Source organism: Camarhynchus parvulus, chromosome 3 (assembly GCF_901933205.1).
Source record: "Camarhynchus parvulus chromosome 3, STF_HiC, whole genome shotgun sequence".
Lineage (NCBI taxonomy): Eukaryota > Metazoa > Chordata > Aves > Passeriformes > Thraupidae > Camarhynchus > Camarhynchus parvulus.
The window spans coordinates 59,319,500-59,331,753 of record NC_044573.1 but is presented as its reverse complement, the minus strand read 5'-3'; the positions used below and the strand labels follow the sequence as shown (position 1 = coordinate 59,331,753).

The 12,254-nt window shown below is 35.9% G+C and overlaps 1 protein-coding gene across 4 annotated transcripts in view; it reads left to right on the top strand.

Annotated features, from left to right (window-relative positions):
• The window catches only part of LAMA2 (laminin subunit alpha 2), a 335,421-nt gene that overhangs the window by 82,922 nt on the left and 240,245 nt on the right, over positions 1 to 12,254 (top strand). For all 4 annotated transcript variants that reach the window (XM_030945040.1, XM_030945039.1, XM_030945038.1 and 1 more), the window contains exon 3: positions 2,935 to 3,047. In XM_030945040.1, coding sequence (XP_030800900.1) covers positions 2,935 to 3,047 — 113 coding nt within the window. The remainder of the gene's footprint in view (positions 1 to 2,934; positions 3,048 to 12,254) is intronic.

The window sequence follows — 12,254 nt, the reverse complement described above, 5'->3', positions numbered from 1 at the left end:
TTAAGCTATCTTTCTTTCGTTCTCCTCATAGGTTTTGTCTTCTACAACTCTAAATGCGTGAATTGCAATTCTGTGAATTCTCTTTAGAGGCTTTAATATCTGCTGAAGTTCACCTGGGCTCTTACTAGTGCTACACAGAGATCCAGGTTTGCTTCAGAATAATCATAGACTCCTCTTGGCATGTTTTATTTTGGTATTTCTCATTGCTAATGGTGAAACACCACTGAGAGGACAGTTAGTTGTCCATTGCAAACTTCAGATGCTTTCTTTTTCTGCTCCATTACTCCTCATCTTATATTTGCAAAGCTATTTGTAATTGTCGGAGTGTAGATTACTTAATTTATCAGAAGACAGTTACAACCTATTTTTTTTCCAGATTGTTTTCCAAGTTTCAGTGTCTTCTTTAACCACAGAAAATGCCATCTTCTGAGGAAGGTCGTATGATTCTTTAGCAGTAGAGACATCCAATTACATTATAGAAGTGTGTTTCACTCAGAGCAGAATTTTGTTTTTGGAAGCATTCCGGCTGGCAGAGAGACTGTGCAAAATACTTTCCTATTTTGCAGATGGGAATTTAGAGACATATGCACATTACCCACGTTTTTTTCCTATATGAAGCATGCTTATTTCAAGAATCAAACCTAAACCAGAGATATTGCTATGTCTTGTCTATGATGTCAGACAGTGTACACTAAAATATGTGTATACACACAGACATATATGTGTGTATATAAAAAAACCCCATCTGAATGCTTTATATCTATGTTTCCTCTTGTTCCTACTCTCTTCTAAACTTGAGTCAGTCCAGCTTCATCATATCTGGTCTTTTGTTACAATCATATCTCATTTTAAGGTCCTCAAATGTTCATTTGGCAAAGGGAAGTGCCTTGTTTAAACAGAGATGGCTTGTTAATAGGAGAACCATGTAATATAACCAGACTTTAAATTATCCCCCTGGAATGTGTGAGTCTGGAGTGCCTCCCCTTAATTACTGTAGTAGGAAATGAACACAAATTCCCTGGTTAATCACATGTGAGTCCAAATTAAAGTGCACAGTTTGATGCGCTCACTCTCTAAGTTCTCCCTCTTGCCATCCATCAGGGAGCTTGGTCCTTGAACTGCATTTGCAATCCAGTCCTTTTTACAAATATTGTATTTTCCCTCCTATCTTTTAAATAAACTAAACATGCCAACAATTAATCAATTTTCAAATTAATTATGATTACACTTTCATAATGGTGATTACAGTTAATTGTTGATTCATCTCCCAATCCTCCTTCAGATGATTTACCTTTACATCGATTTCATCTGGAGAGACTTAGATCAAAATTTCCAATTAGACAACGTCTGTCACAATCACCAAAAATCACTGAATTTGATTTACAGTTGATTTTTGTTGCCACTCATTTAAAGCCAAAATTTGAGAAAATTATCAGAGCTGTGGGAACTGACAGCATGTAAAGCATGGGGTCTGCTTTGCTTTTCTTTTCAATATAGACATAAAGCTACCTATAGCTTTATCAGTTGTAGTACCAGAATTCTAACTTGCAAATGTTGCTGCCCACTAATACCATTGGATAATATTTAAGTGAAATTTTTGGTATTTTCAATATTGAGTGTTTATGCCTTCACTCACTCCCACCAAGCCCTTCAATTGTATCTTTAAATATGTTCAGGCATTCTGGCTTCTCTTAATGATCTAGGACTCCTCTCCTCCACAGGTTGTTGATATAGCAAAAAACCAGAGATGCAAAGACTATCAATCTGGCTGGTTGATTTAAGTAATAATTAAAATAACAAGTAAATTGATCAGTTCATAAAGTAATTATTTGCAATTCTAGGCCCAGCTGGTAATGAATCATATTCCAGTTTTATACCAAGGAAACCTGAGAGTTTAGAAAGTCATCCTTAATAAGAGGGGTAGAGTTTTCTTCTAATTCATGTTCTTGCAAGCAGAACTGGCATAGAAGAAACTTACTGTATATGAATTTCCTTTGGTTTATTTTCCTCATAATGTACAGGCTCACTCTGGAAAATTAGGGACTTCAAAATGTAGATCCTTTTACCTTTTAAAATTTTGATTTTGTTATCCTCCATTTTGTACAGGAAAGAAACACAAAAAATAACCTGGGAACATTGAGTGTGATTTTTCTCAGTTTAATAATATTAATAAAATTAATATTAATAATATTAATAATCCAAACTTGGATAATGTAGAAGATCTTGAAATTCAGGAAGAATTCAATTCTGTAAATAAATTTGTATCCCTCTTATTTAGGATTCATTTGGGACACTGCAGCAGAGTAAATATAGACATGAAAAATAATACATCTTGGACTCTGATATGGATTATAACCAAACAAACCTTTATATGCATGTATGTGAGTCAGAAAATTTTCCAGTTGAGGAATATATTCTGTAATGATTTCTGAATCATTTCCTTTGTAATGATTTGTGAATTACTTCCTGAATTATTTCCAGGTGTGCTTAGAAATGTCTTAGAAATGCCAGTATCTATCAGTATTACTTTAGTCTCTGCATTTCTTGCATACCATATCTCAGGTTTCTGATTTGTTGTTTCTGTTGCAACATTCAATGACTTGGCAGTACTTGAAACTTTGGAAGAGTGTAGGAAGTGCTTATTTGATTTAAATGCCTGCATTTTCTGTAGCATCAGGAGAGCCTTCTGCAATTAGATGTTCTGAATGACCTTGTGATCATAACCAAAAATAAACAATTAATATTCGATCTGTATTCCAGTCATAATAAGCATGACTGGTGACCCAAGAGTTCAAGAAAAATTAATTTATTATTTTTTCTTTTTGAATCCTGCCTTATTAGTTCTGTAATTGCTTTAAAATCTAGATTTCAGATCTAAAAATAGCTAAATCTTCTAATAGTTTTGAAATTTATATGTTTCTGCTGTTCTAACAGAACGACACCCGATAGCAAATGCAATTGATGGCAAGAACACTTGGTGGCAAAGCCCTAGTATCCAGAATGGAATTGAATATCATTATGTGACCATTACATTGGACCTCCAACAGGTAGACTTCTATTTGTTTGTTTCTGGGCTTGCTTTCTTGCATGATAGATCACCTGGATTATCTTAATTTTTGCTCTATGTTGCTTTCCTATATAAAGACATGACCGATTTCTCCTATAATTTTCTGTTGTTCATATGGATGTGACTGAGCCATTCATTGTAACATGATGTGCCAAAAAAAAAAATCATATATATTCTTAGGAAGTCATGCAGTTTTAAGTACCTTTTATCTGTGAAACTGAAGTACTTGTAGGGTAGAGATTTTTTATACCTGGAAGAGCCTTTGAATCCTGGAAGTGTTATTAGCATTCTGGCTTTGGAGCCCTCATTGCTAATGGCAGAAACAATCTTACATCTGCTTTTTTGGCCTTTTATATGCAAAAGTATTCAATGTGCATTTCTCTTTCAAACAGGAAAGCTAAAACTTTTACAGAAGTTCGAGAATAGAATCCTGTGCATTAAAGAGGCTTGTGGGGTTTTTTAACATGTCTTTTAAGTTTTCAGAGTTATTTGCTGGTTTGCTTTTACAGCAAGGAATTGTGCCTCTTGTTGCTTATGAACTGTTAATATGCAAGTAGCTCTGGGGCATTAAAAGTAAATTCCCATCCTCGTTTTCCATCACCCTAGAAACTTTAGTTGTATGGTTGTTTAGGTCAGGTCTTCTAAACTAGGCTTTACAACTCCTGGTTTTTCCCCTGCTATTTCATTATCTAGATTATTATCAGATATTAGCAAATTTATGAATTTCTGACAATTTTAAGTTTTCTTATGTATTAAAAGCTAGCAACTAAAGGGTCTGTGAGGATACTGGAGAAAAAGTTTGGGTTGTTTTAATGTATTTAAAAGGCTTCTCCATGTGCCAGCTGACAGTGGTCTGAGGATGCTGCACTGTGTGTGGCGTGGGTTTGGGGTTTTTTGTTACTATTTTTTAAAAATGAGACAAGCATCAAGTCTGACCCTGTTTCTTTCCCATGTCCTGTTACTAACTGTTCAAAGGAAACTTGGCAGTCCTCCTGCAGCTCTAAAGCTGATACCTTCTCTTAAGCCCATTCATTTGTTGTTGGCTGGAATAGAAGCAGTGTTGAGTTTTCTGTGGATGTCAGAGAGGTGGGATAAGACCCTGTGTCACTAATGTTATCTGGCACACCCTTTATGAGCTGAGTAACCCATCTAGTTAGGAATGCATGGGATTTTTTACTCACCACCATACAGGAACAGAGCAAGTATTGTTCCCCAAAATGTACTGAAAGGTCTGCTGCGATTTGCACGGCTTTTGGACTGCTCAGTAAGGAATACGTGTTGTTTGTGTCTTGAGAAGTATTAGGAGTTTTTGTTTGCTTATCCAGGAATTTCATAGTCAGATCATTATAGACTATTAAATTAACCGGTGGAATATGAAATTTTTCTTTCAGCTTTTCTTTTGTGTAGGGGTCACTATGAATGGTGAAGGTCACCAGATATCTCTGGGATCTCACTTAAAAGAAATTCCATTCTTTACCTTTGGCTTTTAGGAGATTCAGTAATTGCTATGTTTGTGTTGATGAATTCTTGCTTTAAGTATAAAAATGCTCAACTTCCTTTTGTGCGATAGAAATAACAAATGACAAATCCACAAGTAATGGACTGAAAATTGCAGGAATGCATTAGTTCTTATGTTATTACTGGTAATTATGATAGTACATGGAATGCTTTTAGCAATCCCAATTTCATGAAAAAAATCAGAAAAATAATTACAATTTCTTCATTTATATACTGCTTGGCCTTTTAGGGCAGTGCCTTTTGTTGTTTTTTTTTTTACTTTGTTGTGCAGGGAAACCATATAAAAATAATGTATACTGTTTAGCAATAGCTAATAAACTAGAGGAAGTAACGTTTATTTAATGTTAGAACAAGCCCAAATATTATCAGTCCAGTTGGGAAAAATGTAGTATTTTTTTTGTTTTTTCTCAACAGTTGAATTTTGCCTTAATACTTACAAAGAGCTTTTATCTATAATGGAGGCTAGGTTTCTCATTCATTGAAGTATGCTTGAAATTTTTACTCCAGATATTATTAAAATATGAGTTGAAAGCTGGAACTATCTGGTACTGAGCATCTTTGATAATTTGCTCTTAACCCTTCACTTTTCCCACTTTTTAGCCATTGTAACAAGTCTCATCTATATCACAAGAAAATTATGGAACTCCATTCATGCCTGTAAATGCAAGATTATTTTTTACAGTGCTTTTCATCCAGCAAGTGCATAGGAGATCAAAAATACAGATTTATTTGGGAGTTTCTCACATGAATTTAAATGGAGGTTAGAGTGACATGTTGAGCTACCTTGGTAGATCCAGGTTTGGAAGGGGGTGGTTCACAGATGGACTAGGTGCCAAGAGAAGCTGTCTGCTATTCTGCAGCTCTTAGTCCTGGTGATTGGGGAGAGTCTGTCTGCTCTGCCTTGAGAGTGTTGGGTGGTTCTAGTACAACAGAAGTACTTCAGATCCCATAAGTGCAGTGTTTAGTAGGACTGAAAATAGGCCTTCTCTTCAAGGATTTCAGAGCAGGGAGCTGGCAAAACAGAAATGCTTAGACATCCAGGGAGAACATATTCCCTGTAGTCGTGGTATTTCTAAATCCTCAATTGGTCATAATTTCACAGTGATGTGGAAGATTAGTAGAGTATCTTTAAAGAAAATTGGCAAATTCACAGGAAAACCAGTTGGCATTTTGAGGTGAAGTGGTCAGCCCATCTGTTTCTGATTTCTACACACATCAGGGCACTTTTATTAACAAATTCCCAACTACTCTAGGGAACAAGGACATTGGCAATATCCTTGATACTGCTCAGATGCTTGTGCCAGGAGCATATTTATAGGGAATTAGACTTTTTTGCTGTGCACTTCATATTTTTTAAATTATGCTGGAATGTTTTATGTGAATTGTAGATGTGTGGAACGCAGGTGGACCTAGAGTTAATATTCTGGCAGAAATTTCTGGATTTAATAACAATGTCTTAATTGCTTGGGACTGTGGAGGATCAATTCAGTGTCCAGGTGATGCTTTCCAGGAATACATATCTGAAGAAAAAGAAAGTACACTCTACAGAGTCTTGTAAGCTGCAAGAGCAAGAATAACTGATTCAGCTATGTAGCTGTTTCTCTCTAAAACACTTGTACTTCATCAGTTGTAAGTTTCCTAAACTCCGACAGCATCCAGCTCTTTCACCTTATCTTTCATCCTGTCCCCTACCCTTCTTCTGTAGGAAGGGAGGAAGAAGTCTAAAAAGTCGTGTTCTGGCTCTATGTAGAAATCACTGCAGTCACCATCCCTTCCAAAGGCAGTCTCAGAACACTTGTTACAGGAATGGTGTCATACGGCAAACTGGTGGCAGAGACCCATGAATTAACTACATCTGCATCCCTGCCTAATTAATTTCTTTTTCTTAAAGAAGAAACAACCAGGCCTTTGAATCCTCGGCATTTCAAAGTTGTTGCATGATTTTTGGATTCTGGAACAATCTCCCTGTTATCTGGTTTGAAATTACTAGTGGAATCCATTGTTTGGGTGTTTATACAGTTGAACCCCACAATAAGGTCCAGTTCAACTAATCCTTTAGTAATTGACTAAAGGCAGTCTTACAGCCATAGTGAAATAGGAGGTAAATCGGATGATATTTGACAACATTGATTATTTTAAACAAAACTGTATGTTTTTATTTTAACTTACAACAGTTGACCGGACAGTGGCTAAGGAATCAAAACGTGTTGAGAAACAAAGCCATATTAAAATAGCCTTTACATATAAGCTGCATAGTCATATAGGAATATGCATATCACTGGGCAACATTTAGTTTAATGTTATATTTTCTTTTCTCTGGAATATCAAATATATTTTCCATTGGGGGAAAAAAATTACAGCTAGCTTTCTGTTGAATACCTTCTGATATCAAATATCAGAACAGCTAAAGGAATGAAGAGCAAGTTAACTATACTGTTTAGTCTTGGGATGTAAGAACCATTTTAGCAAAATGAAGTATTCAATTAATATTTTCCTTCTCTCTTTTACCTTCTAATAACTGTGGGCTTAAAATGCTTTCAGAACTGCTTTTGTAAAGGTAAGGCTTAAAGCTTCTCTTCATTCCCAAACCAGAAAGTAGTTTAACAGAAATGAAGTTTAGTCCAAACTTGGACTTTTCTCCAACAGATGACAGACAGTTTTGTTCATCTTCAAGAATGTTTGTCTAAAGAGAAAAAAAAGTGGAAAAACTGAGTCTGTTGAGACTATCACGCTGCAATTCCCTGGTTGCTGCTCTTCCCCTCCCTGCTGAAAGGGAGATGTTTCTGTACTTCTTGTTCTGGCACTAGCATTTGTGTTGCCATGCAGGATACCACATGTACCTTGGTACTGAAAACTATGTCCTGTTTTGTTTTCTTGAGATGTGGTTTCTGCCAGATCAATTTTCTGATTTGGCTTCCTTGTGTGAGGTTTTACTGCCAGCTTGGGGAAGGGGGCAGCCAACACTCCGTGTTGGCTACAACATTGTAAAACCTCAAAGTGTACGGTACCGATCTGTGAGCTACAGTCCAAGCCTGCAACATAGAGCTGTCATGCTCAATATTTGTTTTTACTACTTCTTGCTCATGAATCATTCCATTTTGAAGCTATGTAGACATTTGAGAATTCAGAAAACAAATTCTCTCAAAACTAAGCCAGTTTTCTGGCTCAGTTACACCTAAGCGATAAATGAAATGTTGAAGTGACAGCCCAAAAGAGATGCAACTAAAACCATACAAATGACTGTTGAATCAGTTAAAAAAAGAAAAAGGAATTAGGTGTTCTGTTTTAAAGAAGTCCACAGCCAACCTTTAGACAGGTATTTTAGTTGCAATACTCATTATTTTCTTATTTCTTTTTCTCATTACCTTCATAGGCTTGAATCTTGACATTTTAGTGATTCGCTTAAGTTCTTTAGTTTTACAATTTTCTGGTAATGAACTAAATAGATATCTATAGGGTGAAAAAAGGAGTAATTTACCTTTCTGATAGTATTTTAAATTATTGTTACTTTTTAATTATTTTACATTATTAATTAGTATGTAATTTTTCAATCTTTTAAAAGTAAGACTATTGGACTTGAAGTCAGCTTATCATGAAAGCATTTGAAAAACTCAAAAAGAAAAACAAGAAAAAAATTTCATATAAATATACCAGTAAGGATTTATAGCAAACATACCTAGAAAAAATTATTTGTTATCACGAAAACAAACAGAACATTAGTAAATATTTTGACATTACAGTAAACATTTTTAAGAACTACCCGTTTTATATGCTATTAGCAAATTTACTTTAGATTATGTATCTTTCCACCTTGATTTCCATTTGCAGTAAGGAGAGAATATGTGCACACTAATAAGAAACAGATTTTACCTAGGGCTCCCTTCTTGTCTCAGAATAAAGTTTTCCTCACTGATGTCACTCAGACGAAAGCCTAAGGAAAATAAAATTATCTTTTTCCCCAGTTAAGGACTGAGACTGCACCTTTATGCCAACCATAATTCCTGAAGAGGCTGCTGCATGAAGCTTTCTAGGTGTTGTAACAAACAAATGTTAGTGAAGATGCTCCAGCTGACTTGCCCACAGCATTAAAAAAGAGAAAGTTTTTTGTGAGTCATTCAATAGTACATGGTGGGAGTTGTCTCAAATGCACTCTGAAATGCTAAGAACCCATCATTGTATTGAAAGATGAATTGTAATACCCACAAATAAAGTGCTGTAAGCTTGGTTGAGGAGTTGTATTAACAGTAAATATCCACAGGATTCTTTTGCCCATTTTTTTATGCTCACCACTAAATCATACCATAAATTTATTGCTTTTTACTTAGGCAGAAAGATTTCTAAGTGAGAAAATCCTTTCAGCTTCAGTTTATAGTACACAGTAACAAAGATTTTGAACAGTGTTGAGAATTTATACATTTTCTTTTTGAGGTTACATGCCTTATATTTTCCCTGGATGTCTGTAATACATATCCATTCCACTTTGCTAATTTTGGCTTTAAGGAAGAGAGCTATTCTCCTTTGAATCCAGCGGCACATACATTCTGACATGAATATGAGGTTGTATTCTGATTTTGTGCTGTTAGCTGTCTTGGTTCTAAAGGAAATTGTGGAGCCTGGGAGAATGCTGATAAGTAAGGGGTTCATAGGATTCTCAGTCTTGAGCAGATTTTGTTATTGATATTGAAGAAATATGTTATCTTTAAATAGTTTATGATGAACAAGAAGCTTACTTGAAAAAATCAGTTTTGCAGCTGATGATGGTTGTGAAATAGTGCTTCTGTTGTGATAGGCACATTAAAATGTACAGATTTGGTATGAGTAAGTGAGAGCTCGTGAGAGGACACTGCATGGAAACATCACTGAAGGAAATAAGAATGCTTCACTCTGAGTAATCTCAATGCTAATAGACCCAGGCTAAGCATCAGTCCTTGGATCTAGAAATTTTTTTTTAAAGGACTTTTTTTTTCTGGTGTTTTAAGTACCAAAATAGAGGACTCTTTTAAGAAGAGTTTGGATATTGGCGTTTTCATCAATTTTCCTTTTCTCAAAATAGTCTCCCTCCATGGAAAGAAGTGATAAACTTTAGAAAATAAAGAGAAATTTCTTTCTGCTATTTTTGAAAGTATTGTGAAAAGAGATTATTAACTTCAACCCTCTATTCTGGTATACACCAGGCCAATGATGAGCAGCAAAAATAGTCTAGAGAAAGCAGCTATTCTTTTAGAGGCCTTCACAAACAGCTGGACAGTTGGTAATGGAGAAAACTAAGTGAGAAAATTACAAAGAAAAAAGTTGACATTGACAGAAACTTTATAGGTTCTGAGTCCTTCCATTTGGCTTAATGTGTCTCAGATATTCAACAGCTGGACAACTTGAGTGCTTTACAGTTTGACATTGTATAAAGTGCATTCTTTCAATAGACTTTGTGTTTTTTGGTTTTTTTAATTTTTTTTAATGACATAACATGAACAAAAGTTGAGAAGTCTTAGTACAATGTGTTTTTTGTCACAGAGAAGAAAGTGTTCTTAAAAGAACTTGTGCCTCTCCAGTAGTTGCTTACATGGAAGGGAGAAAGCTGAGCTTATTCTAAGTTCAGGTATTTTTATAGTTTTTTCAAAATAAATGTTCTGCGGGCATTAACTGAATGGGACTGAGCATTGTACAAAAGTGAATTTTTGCCTAACTAGAAAGGATTAGTTTGCAACTAGTTTTGAGGCACCCACCCTAGAGCTTTTCAAGATTGGCTATGATAAAATCTTTCTCAGTTTTTCCCATGAAGTGCTATGGATATCTTAATTTGCATGACATTTGTAGCTGCAACTTTTTGTAGTTACAATTTTTCTGGACTGATGACGCCCTGCTAAAATTGCTTTCAACGCTGGAAAAAAAAAAAAATCTATATAGGAATCAAGTGTGTTTTTCTTTCAGCCCAAATTCCCCATCTGGTAGCAGAATTTCAGTTGGAAGCAGCTGAGAGGTACAGGAGCAACATTGTCATTAAAGGCAAACTGCGGCATGGTGGGAGATGCTCAGCTCTCTAAGCTGAGAGTAGTGGAATCCTGCTAAGTATATTTTTTTTTCCACCCAGGCCAACATTTTCAATTGCAGAAGTTCTAACTGTGAGCAGAATATTTGAAATCATGGCCACTGTCTCTAAGGACAGTAATAGAAAAAATATGTGCTAATTGGCCATTTGAGGAATCTGGAAAGCCATTCAATTTCTAGAGAAGGCTTTTTCTCTGTCTGAGTTGGATGTGAGACTAAAATGAGAAGATGAGTTGTTCTAAAATAGCCAATTGTATAAAAATTCTTGCATCAAAACTGTCTACTCTCTTTCATCCATAATAAACCCAAACAATAATCCATAACAGTATCCATGAATTGAAATATTTCTGATCTCATAAATTGGCCTCTGAGAACACAAGGAACTGTTTCTCAAAACTCACACAATCTCTGCTTCAATTCATGCGTAGTTGAATTTGGTCTGGTTCATGTCTTAAACCTTTAGGAGAGGCCAATCCAAAATGAGAAACAGTGAAAATGTGATATTTAAGATGCATGATGTGCTGCGTATAGAACAATTGTTTTTATATGTGAGTATCAAGATATAAGTTAATGATTGAGGAACACTTCTGCATCGAGAGTCTGTTTATGTCTGTGATTTCCGATTCTTGGTCACCTGTGGTAATAGAATGGCCTATGTCTGTTTTTGCATTCAGACTGTAGCAAGGCAGAGCTCATACTCCTGAGAGAGTGAAACACACACATGGCTGCACAGAGCAACATAAATAGACCACGGTGCCCTGTCAGCACCCACATGAACACAAACATAGTGCAGCCTGCTTCACCCTCTTCTTCCTCTCCAGCTGATCAGGATTAATGTCTGCTAGGGGTGTATACATCTGTGGATGCAGCTTGAAGTTAGCTCTTATTCACACATACCCACTAAAGAGAGAGAGCACACCTAAAGAAGATATTTAGAAACAGGATTTAGTGAGAAAATAGGATAGACTTCAGTGATTGAGGTCAGGATTAACATGCTGATCAGCCAGCTAGTTGTAGTCAACTGGTTCCTTTCATCTCCTTTTCCCTCTATCTTATACTTGTTCCTTCTTGATCCGTGTTGATCTACTTTTATTCCTTCCCCTAAACGGTTCCATTGTAAGTCTCATCCATTTGTACAATCCCCTTAACACATCCCATAATGAATTCTGCATAGACTTTCCCCTGCTTCTCTAAATGAGGGACACCCCCCCTGTAGCTAATAACCCCCTTAAACCTCAGGGTGTTCTGAGGTAGCCTCGACTCCTCTGGATGGTTTTCACAGTGGGACAAGGGAGTGTCTGTAGTGCTTTTTCTACCCCTATCAGCACTTTTAAATAATGGCTTAAATAAATCTGTGTCATGGTAAAGGTCATATGGTGTGACAGTATTTATACCAGCCTGTAAGGAAACTAGTCCTTGCCTAAGTCCTGACACTGAACTGCAATAATAATCAGCAACATAATATAACAATAGTAAACAAGTGGATACAGAGCTTACACCAGATTGTTGATGGAAGCCTCCATTAGGGAAAATAAATTTTTCTGTTGAGAAAATGAAATGGAAATACTTCTGTAGAACTGTGTGGTACCATCTTTTTTCTCTGCTCATATTCTGATTTACATGA